The sequence below is a fragment of the Cebus imitator genome, unplaced genomic scaffold (genome assembly GCF_001604975.1).
Source record: "Cebus imitator isolate Cc_AM_T3 unplaced genomic scaffold, Cebus_imitator-1.0 Scaffold541, whole genome shotgun sequence".
NCBI lineage: Eukaryota > Metazoa > Chordata > Mammalia > Primates > Cebidae > Cebus > Cebus imitator.
Genome location: NW_016107856.1, coordinates 416996 through 429477, shown reverse-complemented (window position 1 = coordinate 429477; position 12482 = coordinate 416996). Strand labels below are relative to the sequence as shown.

The 12482-nt window shown below is 45.7% G+C and overlaps 1 protein-coding gene across 1 annotated transcript in view; it reads right to left on the bottom strand.

The window, feature by feature from the left end:
- The window catches only part of PCP4L1 (Purkinje cell protein 4 like 1), a 26921-nt gene extending 19288 nt beyond the window's left edge, over positions 1–7633 (bottom strand). The window contains exon 1 of the mRNA XM_017515105.2: positions 7375–7633. Coding sequence (XP_017370594.1) covers positions 7375–7383 — 9 coding nt within the window. The 5' untranslated portion in view covers positions 7384–7633. The remainder of the gene's footprint in view (positions 1–7374) is intronic.
- Between the last annotated feature and the right edge of the window lie 4849 nt (positions 7634–12482).

Genomic DNA, 12482 nt, shown 5'->3' with positions numbered 1-12482 from the left:
AAAAAAAAAAAAACTCATAGAGGCCTCTGGGATCCTCTAGTGCCCCTGGAAGACCCTAGACTGCTGTTTTTGGAGCACTGCTGGAACTGTTTCAATTCTTTCAGTGCAGCAACCAGCTGCAGTCCTCAAACAGCTTGAGAGAGACTTGCTCAAGGTCACCCTCAAGATAATAACAGAAAAAGAACTAGGAATCCTTATTCCAGGTTCTATATACATACATTCCTCTCTTAATATATAGACTTCTTCTCCAGTGCCCTATATCTTAGATGCATCCTAAGACAGAAATAGAACCTAAACGGCTCTAGCTCCCAAGCCCCCTTGTCTGATCCTCCCCTCTTAGCCATCCCACCCCTGTTTCCTGGAATAGAAGTACCCCCAACTGGAGTCAGAGGCAGAATTTCTTGGCCATGCCAGCTCATGGTATGCAGTGAGTCAACAGCCCCAGCCTGCTCCCCCCCACCGCTCCCCCCGCCAATGGGCTGCCACAGTTTAATAAGTGGTTATTTGTGGTACTCTGCACACAGCTTAAAGCTGTGCCTTTATCCCATACTAGGGGATAGGGAATAGGGGGGAGAGAGAGTAGTACCAAAGCATTGTTTATTACTATAATCTTCAATGTGCATCCCACCCAAAATAAATTTTAATGTCCCAAAATAAACGTATCACTCCCCCCTGCAGCCTGCAAAGCAAACACAGCTGGAGGGCTTTGTGTGGAAGGGAGGCAGCACCAGAGACAACAGAACGGTAAATGGCGCCCCTTTACCAGGGGTAGGGTACTGGGAAATCTAGGCGAGCATGTCTTCAGGAATAAACCTGGGGGAAAACAGCAATCAGGCTTCAGTGAGGAGACTGTGACAAGGTCTAGATTTCTAGATGCTTGTTTATGAGCACCTTTTAGGGATGTAGATCTCTCAGAAAAGTGGCTTTGAGGCCAGGCGCAGTGGCTCACCCCTGTAATCCCAGCACTTTGGGAGGCTGAGGCAGGTGGATCACCTGAGGTCAGGAGTTCAAGACCAGCCTGGCTAACAGGATGAAACTCCGTTTCTACTAAAAATACAAAAAAAAAAAAAAATTAGTCAGGTGTGGGGTAAGGTGCCTGTAATCCCTGCTACTTGGGAAGCTGAGGCAGGAGAATCACTTAAACCTGGGAGAAGGAGGTTGCAGTGAGCTGAGATCACGCCACTGCACTCCAGCCTGGGGAACAAGAGTGAAACTCTGTCTCAAAAAAAAAAAAAAAAAAAAAGTGGTTTTGTATCTGCTCTGATTTAGCTTACTTTTATAGCTAAAATAATTCCAGTGTAAGTCAAGCCATTTTGAGCAGCAGGTCTGGAGTATGGATTTAGAAAATCATACACTCAGGATGCTTGAATCCCAGTAGGCTTTCATCACTTACCTTGCCAGTCTAATGCATTCTTCTTTCTCATCTTCTTGCTGTTTTTTGTTTTGTTTTGTTTTGTTTTGTTTTGTTTTGTTTTGTTTCTGAGACAGGGTCTTGCTCTGTTGCCCAGGCTGGAGTACAGTGGTACAATCATGGTTCACTGCAGCCTTGACCTCCTGGACTCAAGCAATCCTCCCACCTCAGCCTCCAAGTAGCTGGTGCACACCACCATACTTGGCTAATTTTTTATTCTTTTGTAAAGACAGGGTCTTGCTATGTTGCCCAGGCAGGTCTCAAACTCCTGGGCTGAAGCAATCCTCCCATCTCAGCCTTCCAAAGTGCTGGGATAATAGGTATGAGCCACCACACCTGGCCTTACTGTTCTCTTCCCAAAGCCTTTGTACTCCCTACTTGGAAGTCAAGTGGCCAAACGAAAGAGGACTGAATATTCAGAGGCTGTTTGGTCGCCAGGTGCACCAATTTTACTTAGACACCTGCTTTCCTGTGACTATGGGAATCAATGATGAACATCGAAATTAAGAACCCATGAAAAAAGGGCCTCCAAGCTCCCTACTTCCTTCACTCCCATCAGCTTACCTACTCCACCCCAGCACATTTTCTGCACCCATTTTTAAGATGACTAGGCACCCTGCATAAGAATGGATAGTACCTGCCCTGACTAGTATCCTACCAGTTAGTACACTTTTGATAAAATATTATCTAATGTTGGTCTCTTGTCTCTATCCTCTTGCTCAGCATTATTAGATCACACTGCTTATATTTCTTTTATGTAAGAGAGACAGGGTCTCTATCACCCAGGCAGGAGTGTAGTGGTGTCATTGTGGCTCACTGCAGCCTCAACCTCCCAGGCTCAAGAGATCCTCTCACCTCAGCCTCCCACATAACTGGGATCACAAGCATGCACCACCATGCCCAGCTAATTTTTTAATTTTTAGTAGAGACAGGGTTTTGCCATGTTGCCTGGGTTGGTCTCAAACTCCTGAGCTCAAGCAGGAGTTTGAGCTGGTGGGAGGACCACCTCAGCCTCCCAAAGTGTTGAGATTACAGGCATGAACCACCACACTCAGCTACACTGCTTATATTTCTTTTTTTATATTTTTTTGAGACAAAGTCTCACTCTGTCCTAGGCTGGAGTGCAGTGGTGTGATCTCAGCTCATTGTAACATCTGCCTCCCAGGTTCAAGCAATTATCCTGCCTCAGCTTTCTGAGTAGCTGGGATTACAGGCGCCCGCCACCATGCCTGACTAATTTTTGTATTTTTAGTAAAGACGGGGTTTCACCATATTGGCCAGGCTGGTCGCAAACTCCTGGCTTGTGATCTTCCCACCTCGGCCTCCCAAAGTGCTGGATTACAGGTGTGAGCCACCGTGCCCAGCCTATATTTCTTATAGAGTATTTGAGGCCAGGGGTGGTGGCTCACACCTGCAATCCTGGCACTTTGGGAGGCCTAAACATGTGGATCACTTGAGACCTGGAGTTTGAGACCAGCCTGGTCAACATGGTGAACCTCAACTCTACTAAAAAAAAAAAAAAATACAAAAATTACCCAGGCATGGTGGCACACGCCTGTAATCCCAGCTACTCTGAAGGCCGAGGCAGGAGAATTGCTTCAAGCCGGGAGGCAGAGACTGCAGTGGGCTGAAATCACATCACTGCACTCCAGCCTGGGTGACAGAGTGAGACTCCATCTCAAAGAAAAAAAAAAAAAAAGAAAAACACTTGAGGCCAAGCATGGTGGCTCATGCCTGTAATCCCAGCACTTTGGGAGGCTGAGATGGTGAATTGCTTGGGCTCAGAAGTTCAAGACCAGCATGGGCAACATGGTGAAACCTGTCTCTACAAAAAAATATTAGCCAGGCATGGTGGTATGCACCTGTGGTCTCAGCTACTCGGGATGCTGAGGTGGGAAGATTGCTTAAGTCCAGGAGCTTGAGGCCGCAGTGAGCCATGATTGTGCCACTGTACTACAGCCTGGGTGACAGAGAATCTGCCTCAAAAAAAAAAAATAAATAAATACTTGAAATATACTCATCAAAAGGTTGCATGCTAATCAAATAATTCTGTATTTACCAAGTAAAATATTAAAGGAGTCTTGTGGAATGTTCTTTTAGAATGAGAAGTCAGAAGTACTGTGCCCTAGTCTTGGTTCTAGTACTGAGTAAACTTAGATAAGTTTTGGGCCCCAGTTTCCTCACCTGTAAAATGAGAAGATTGGACCAGATGATCTTTAGGGCTCCTTAACAAATCTAAAATTGCACCGCTAAAATGTTTTGATATTTTATTTGAGGTTTTCTTGGTGAAAGATAACTTTCTATTTTGAGGAATTTTTTGCAGAACTAAGTTTATTTTTCTCTATGATAAAATAGACTCATGAAAGACAATTTAGAAATAGAGAAAAGTAAAAAGAAAATAGAGGGAGGCATTCATAGAACCACCACCTTGAAGAGATAATTATTCACCTTTCTTCATCCTCTCTGCCTGCAACCCTATCTCCACCACTTCCATCAGTTAAGACCCTTCATGGGCAGACATGAAAGATGCATCAGGTTTGTGTATTTGGACTTCAGCCATATTACTTATGGCTGCCTAACCCTATAAAGACGATATTCTAAGAGCTAACAAATCACAGCTGTAGTTGAGAGAAAGAATCATCCATATTTCCAGGTCACAGGATTACAAAGTCAGCCACTTCTACCCGCCGGAGGCTCCTGCCTAAACAGCTAAAACCAGTAACATAAATGGGAGACTAAAAAAGGGATGAGCAAGTTCTGGTTTTCCTCACTCCAAGTCAGATGTTTCCAGAGGTAGAAGGCATTTCAATATCAGTAAGTGACCAGCCTTCCTATTTGGTATATCCAATATAACCAAAATAAAAGTAACATACCAATGAGAGAGAGAAACTTGGATCTCCTCCAAGTCCACACCAGGTTCCCTAACAACTGGTTCAGGAGACATAACAGAACAGTATCACTCTAACTGAACTTCCCTTGTTGGGAAGGTGGCAGATGCAGACAGATGGGCACAGAAGAGAGTGTGTGAATCTTTAAAGTGTGATATCCCATTCTCATTAGGTAAGAAGAGAGCAAGCAGGATAATGAAGGAGCACCAGGTCTAAGCTCTCCCCTAAATGACAGTTCTAGTTGATCTGTCCCTTGCTCCAGCCCCTGCCAGCCAAAACACAGAACAGACACCATGAGGATTGTCACCAGTGGTCCATGACTCCCATTTCAGCAGAATGACTGCTAGACCAAGGGATTTCCCCAGCGAGGCTCCTCACAGATGAGAAATGCAACAGGATTACAAAAGAACCAGCAATTCTGCTTTAAGCAGCCAGCTACACTGGATGAAAAAGGATTATAGGAAAGAGCCCTCAGAAACTGTACACATCTCCCATTCCCATGCATTACTGAAACTAGGAAAAAGTTATTAAACCATAGGAGATAGCCTGTGATCCACAGCAATCAAATCCTCCCTGCAGCTGTGAATGCAGACAAATTGGAGATGAGTCCCTGCAGCTCCTTCGTACACGAACGCGCGTGCACACACTCACGGGGAAATGCTCTACTGCAGTAATCAGTGACAGCAAAGAGCCCCAAAGGCAAGGCAGAGCCAAAGAGCCTCCCCAGCAGCCCCACCAGAACCCCTGCACTGTTGGTTGTTCTAGGTCTGGAGACTCTTCCCTGGTTTTGTTCTTCAGTTGAAATAGGAGTCTCTTAAAGACATCCCAAATCATCTCCTTTCATGCAGTTTCTCTGAAGCAAGAAAATAAGCAGTTGGGGGAGGTGAAACTTACGTAAGCTTCAAGGTACACAGGGCTTTCCTGAGCTGGGCTCTTCAGCCTGAAAGAGGAGCCCCATGGGGCTGGGCTGAGAGAAATGAAGCAGTTTGGAGTCTCCCTAGAGCTCTGGGCAACACTTCCACCTTCTACCATAACTTTTACAAGAGGAAGAAAATAGGCTGGGTCTCGGCCCCTAGAGAAGCAGAGACCCCTTTGTGACCTGTTTCAGAGACAGCTGCTTCTGGATTTTATAAGTACTCATCCCAAAGACCAGGCTCAGCTCCATATTAGGAGGCAGCTTCTACAAGTAAATTGCTAGTTAAAACCAGTTCTGAGAGCCTAGGAGGCTGAGCAGCCTTGTATACACTGACAGTCTTCATCTGTGGACCCTTCTCTCTTCATTCTACTGAGCCCCTAGCCCTGAAGGCTAACCAAATTCAGCTGCTGACTCAGGAGGGAGCCTGAGACTTGACTTTCCCCTCAAACACCAAATTGTTTTATTTGCCACAAAACAGGCTTATCATTCCACCAAATACCACCCTAAATACCAGCCCCTATAGTGTGTCCTACAAAGGGGCTGTGCACTTCACCCAAAAAGCACAGGCTAACCACAAATCCTCATGTTGGCATAGCCTTCAGATCACAAACTCCCAGGGGATGGCTTGGATTACAACTTTCAGATTTAGAAATGCTCGGGGTAGGAGGAGTGGTATGAACCCTAGACCTCAGTGAAAAGAGGGCAAAGAAAACCTCTCTTCCCATGTTAGAGCTGAAAGAGGAGGTTGATGCATTTTTTTTCTTTTCTTTCTGAAAGATTGCCATCATCAGAGTCACAACCAGCTGAGGGACTGGAAACCACTGTGGTTCATCTGCAGCCTCCAAGCTAGCTGAATTTTCCAGGATAAAATTAGTGAACATGGCAACCAAGACAACACAGCAGTCAGCACTAATTAGCTCCCTGGGTGACAACTTTTGGTAGAAGTCAGTAGAGATCTTCACTTTTAGTATCTAAACTGGAACCCAGGCTCCAGGGTCCTATTCCTTCAGTAATCTAATGTCTTTGGGAATTCTTGTTAATTTCTGTAATACTCTAATGGGGGAAAAAAACAGAAACAGAAAGATAATAGCTAATATAAAGTGCCAGGTCCTGTTCGAAGTATTTGGCATTTATCATCTCATTTAATTGTTACAACCACCAATATTAACTCCATTTTGTAGATAAAAAATGAAACAAAGGTTTTGTACTGTGCCTACATCACAGGTAAGTAGCAGAGCTACATACACATCTGACATACTGCGGAGGAGCTGGATTTAACACAACTATGTGGGTACCAGGAAAGAGGTTGCAGAGGGCAAGCTTGTCATGCCACTACCCAGACTGACTTCACTTGGGAAGGCTGATCCTTGTTTTTGGAAATGAGATTGTGCCTACAAAAAGACAATGTGAGGAGTCTTTCCAAAGTCTCTGCTTTGACACCCCCCCACCACTCCCCTACCCCATGAACAGTGTTCTTTGAAAACAGTAAATCAGTTAATGGAATGGGTCTGGCCACGATGAACACCACAGAGCCTGCTGGAAGACCTAGTTTGTAACAAGCACTGCAGAGGGAAGTCTATTCTTGAAGGGGACATCTCCTCCGGTGCTGGCAGGGGCTTCTGAGTATCAGAAAAGGTCCCTCCAACGTTCCTGACTGAATGAGTGCAGGGCAGGATGCCACCTTTCTAAAAGGGAATAGTGGCCCTCCCTGGGGGCCAGGGATGGACTTCTTGTTAGAGGCTACATAAGGAATGCGAGAGCCTTCCATCCCTAGGAGAGAGGGGATAGAAGCGAAATGAGGGGTGTATGGGGAGCCAGAATAACCTCGGGCAGAAAGACAGATGCAGAGGGCAGTATCCCGAGGGGATGACCTACCACCTGAGAGCTCAGCATCCCCCCCCACCCCCGCTCCCGTCTCTACAGCCGATTCCAGTTACCCCCAAAAGCCCCGTCCACAGTAGGGAGACTGAAAGCTCCCCGCACCCCGCCTTCCAATCGTTTCCCAGCGCCCCGAGGTGGGAGCGTTCCCAGGAGGGCAGTGGGGCGCCCTTGGAGGGTTCTCCGGGCTGCCTAGCTTTCCCTCGCCTCCCTGGGATCCCGAGCTGCAGCCCCCTCCCCGCCGCAGCCCTGCCGAGAGCGCCGGGGGCCGCGCAGCTCACCTCGCTCATCTCCACAGCCGGACAGCGCGCGCGGGGCGCGACAAGCACAGGTGAGGCGAGGGGCCCTTGGGGCTGCGCGGGCGATGGCTGAGAGTTGCCGGGCTCTGCGGCAGGGGCTACGGCTGACCAGGAGAGGAGTTAGTACGGAGAGCCGCTGCTCTGGTGCTGGCACCAGGGATTCCCGGCGCCCAGCTCCTACCGGACGACCCTTTTCGACCAGTCCTGTCAGAGCCCCTCGGCGCACCGCCTCCGGCCCCACCTTTTATACTCAGCTTGGTACCCGCCTCCAGCCCGACCAATAGTAGCTTCTCTTACCGTAGAGTGACAACCTCTTGCATCCAATGGTGGCAGGTTTAGAGGTCTGCTGCATTTCCAAACTAGGGTAAGACAGAGAGCGGGAAGGAGGGGGAGACCGTCGGGGGATGCGGGGACAGAAAATGAAGTAGGGGGAGCAAAGAAAGAGAGGGAGGAAGGAGAGGTACACGAAGGAGGCAAGGAGGGAAGATAAGGAAGGAGTGTGTGAGTCTCAGAAAAAGAAGAAGAGCTGGAAGGAAATCAAGAGGGTGCGCGGAAAGCAGGAAACAGCGAATGAAAGAGATAAAGCTAAGAGATGTCGCAGATTAAGATTTGGTAGTAGGATGTCACCCTGGACAAGGGAACAGCACAAGAGAGTGAGGAAGGCTGGGTGAGGGGGGAGGGGGAGGGGGAGAGAGAGGGAGAGAGAAAGAAAGAGAGAGAGGGAGGGAGGCTGGAACAAATGGACAGGGTTCTTTGGCAAAGAACAGGGAAATTGTGAAGGGCTTGTTTGATGTGCAAGATCATAGATGTTAGGAGTTGGAAGACATTTTAGGATTCATCAAATCCTACCTCCCACGCAATGCAAACAACAAAAAACTCTCCAATAAAATGATGGTCTCCAGTGTCCACTTGCATAGGTAAATGACTCCCCACAAAAGTTAATTTACAGCTGCTTATTCATTCAATCTCAGTCTGACAATGTGCTCTCCACTATGCCAAGGCTGTGAAGCTCTTTTTAAAAAGACACTTCTTATGACCTTGCACCTATTGTTTACATTAAAATATGCAAGCCCTGTCTCCTAGAGTCTAGCTTCTTTCTTCCCACACTTCAGGTAGCAATTCACCATCTGGTGGTCCATATATGAGTACCCAAACTAGCCAAGTGCATTCTGTCAGGGTGTGAGGGGCAGCTGTGAAGGAGGCGGCCCACAATCCAACCTATATAATTTATTACTAAATAATTATTATGCTGTATAATTTTAAGGAAAAAATATGATTAGGAAAAGATGAGAAGAAATGGAACACCTGGTAAAAGTCATGAACTTTCTGATAACTTCAGTTGCTATTCTTGTTTATCTAAATATCTAACTTTCTTTTTGTCTTTAAAGAAATCCTGCCAGGTATGGTGGCTCACATCTGTAATCCCAGCACTTTGGGAGGCTGAGGTGGGTGGATCATCTAAGGTCAGGAGTCTGAGACTAGCCTGACCAACATGGTGAAACCCTTCTCTACTAAAAATACAAAATTAGCCAGGCATGGTAGTGCACACCTGTAATCTCAGCTACTCGGGAGGCTGAGGCAGGAGAATCGCTTGAACCCAGGAGGCAGAGGTTGCAGTGAGCTGAGATTGTGCCATTGCACTTCAACCTGGGCAATAAAAGCAAAACTCCATCTAAAAAAGAAAAAAAAGAAAAAGAAATCCTTTAAATTATCATGCCTACAATACTTCTAGGCATTGTAAAACTTCTTAGCCTACTTAGACCTTCAGTCAGCCAAGGTCACTTTCAGCTTTAGCAGTTACACCCTTTTGATGGTTTCTTTCATGGCCTGTTATAACTGTGTCATTAATAGTTGAGCTTCGGCCGGGCGCGGTGGCTCAAGCCTGTAATCCCAGCACTTTGGGAGGCCGAGGCGGGCAGATCACGAGGTCAAGAGATGGAAACCATCCTGGCCAACATGGTGAAACCCCTTCTCTACTAAAAAAAATACAAAAAAATTAGCTGGGCATGGTGGCACATGCCTGTAATCCCAGCTACTCAGGAGGCTGAGGCAGGAGAATTGCCTGAACCCAGGAGGCGGAGGTTACGGTGAGCCGAGATCGCGCCATTGCACTCCAGCCTGGGTAACATGAGTGAAACTCCGTCTCAAAAAAAAAAAAATAGTTGAGCTTCTCTCAGACAGCCACCATTGATCTATTCTCAACAACCAGATTCAGATAAAACCTCAAATAGTCCTTTCTCTAGCTAGACCCCATTTGCTTTTACATTTCCTCTGCCAGGTCAGATAAAGAGAAGATGGAAAAAAGATCACCTCTTTCCCCCCATCCACCTGAGATCCTCTGATTCTCACTTTCCAATGGGAATCCAGTTGCCTAAGTTACTAAGTTTCTAACTAGGATAGCTCCTACTCACTCGATAAAGCCTGCTCCTCCAGCTTCCCCCACTGTTCTAATGAACCACTAATTAGCGTCAAAAGATTATCTTTAGTGAAGCAGACCTTTCCAAAGTTCTTAAACAGCTATGAAAAGATTATAAAGACGATTCAAGATCTGAGATCAGGGATCAGCCGGCTTTCTCTGTATCAACCAGATGATAAATACTTTAGGTTTTGCAGGGCATATATGTTCTCTGTCAAGACTACTTAAGTCTCCCAATTATAGCTTGAAAGAGGACATAGACAATATGTAAACAAATAGCTGTGGCTATGTTCTAGTAAAACTTTATTTGTGGACACTAAAGTTTAAATTTCACATAATTTTTATGTGTTACAAAATATTCTTCTTTAAAAATTTTTTAATATTAATGTGAAACCATTCTTAGCCCCAGGCAGCAGGCCAGATTTGGCTCATAGGCCATAAATTGCCAGTCCCTGCCACAGATGACTAAATGCCCAAGTATGCTACAACGGTAAACTGTATAATAATAAAAAGTATAAAAAAGACAAAAATTAAAAAAGAATAAAATAATAATAATAATAATAATAAGTAATAAGTCAGGCTGGGCATGGCTGGGAGAACTTTGTGAGGCCAAGGTGGGCGAATCACCTGAGGTCAGGAGTTCAAGACCAGCCTAGCCAACATGGCGAAACTCTGTCTCTACTAAAAATACAAAAATTGGCCAGGTGTGGTGGCGTACACCTGTAGTCCTAGCTACTCGGGTGGCTGAGATATGAGAATCACTTGAACCCTAGAGCCAGAGTTTGCAATGAGCCGAGATCATGCCACTGCACTCCAACCTGGGGGATAGAGCAAGACCCTGTCTCTGAAAAAAAAAAAAAAAGTAATAAGTCAAAGAAGACAGGCAGGGTGCAGTGGCTCATTCCTGTAATCCCAGCACTTTGGAAGGCCAAAGTGGGCACATCACTTGAGGCCAGGAGTTCAGACCAGCCTGGCCAACATGATGAAATCCTGTCTCTACTGAAAATACAAAAATTGGCCAGGTGTGGTAGTGCACACCTGTAGTCCTAGCTACTCGGGTGACTGAGGTATGAGAATCACTTGAACCCAGGAGGCGGAGGTTGCAGTGAGCCAAGATCATGCCACTGCACTTTAGCCTGGGTGACAGAGCAAGACTCTGTCTCAATAAATAAATACATAGTCCAAGAAGACAGAGATCAGCCAGAGATCAAAAGAATCAAAAGCTTCCTGAGGAAAGTGAAATTTGAGGTAGGCCTTAAAGGAAAAGTAGAATATAAACAAATGAAGAAAGAGAAAGAAGAAGGAGGAAAAGACGCGTCTCTCTGGTATCTGGGTGACAATAAGAAAAATGGTGAGAGAAAACTCAGGGTTTTGATGGAGAAGTTACGGGAGATATGGCAGGGTCCTAAATATCAGAATACGGAATTTAAATTTAGTCTTCATACAAATAGCACCTTTAGGTTATTCTTGCAGAAGGAACATAGGACTGATTTGACAAGAGAAAGACCAAGAGCAGGAAGGCCAAGACGGGGACACTGCAGTTGTACAAAGTGTAAGAGCAGAGACAGCATCAAGAAACACATGGCATAAGAAATCTATAAGACTTGGTGACTAGAAAGATTTAGAGGAGGATTCACAATGACTTTGGAATTTAAGATCAGGAAGTTGGGAAAAATCTTCAGTCTTTCACTGGCTTGTTAAGCACATATTATGGCCAGGACAGATGCTGAGTGTTGGAATAGAAAAACCTACACAACATAGAGCTTATGGTGTAATAGGGGAGAGGCAGTCATGTGAATGCAAAGGTATGATATTGTTATAGGTTATATGATAGAAGTCTGGGCAAGTGCCGTGGGAATCCAGAGAAAGGAACAGAATGAGATATAATCCGCAGAGGCATCAGAAGTGACTCTTCAGCCTGAGCCATATAGTGAGACCCTGTCTCTACAAAAAAAAAAAAAAAAAATTGTTGAGTGTGGTAGTGTGAGCCTATGCTCCCAGCTACTCAGGAGGCTGAGGCAGGGGGATCACTTGAGCTCAGGAGGTTGAAGCTGCATTGAGCCATGACCGCACCGCTGCATTCCAGTCTGGGTGGCAGAGTGAGACCCTGTCTCAAAAAAAAAAGAGTGACTACTAAGAAAGAAGCAAGATTTGGCCAGGCACAGTGGCTCATGCCTGTAATGCCAGCACTTTGGGAAGCTGAGGCAGAAGGATCCCTTGAGCTCAGGAGCTCAAGACCAGCCAGGGCAACATAGTGAGAGCCTGTCTCTACAAAATAATTTAAAAATAAAATTAAAATAACAGCAAGATTTCCTGGAGGTAGAGTTGAAGATTTTCATATGCTGAGATGAGGGTAAACAAAATTAAGCATGTAAACTCTATAAACTGTGAGGTTAAAACATTAGACATTTTTACTTTTTATCAGAGCGTCGTATAGAAATTAAGCATTAGGGAAGAACATGAAAGAAGGGTAGGAAGATGAAGATCAAGCTTTAGGTTGCAGGCGTGTTGGCTCACATCTATAATCCCGACGGTTTGGGAGGTCAAGGCAGGCAGATCACTTGAGGCCAGGAGTTTGAGGCCAGCCTGATCAATGTGACAAAACCCTGTCTCTAATAAAAGTACAAAAATTAACCAGGTGTGGTGGCATGTGCCTGTAATCCCAGTTACTGTG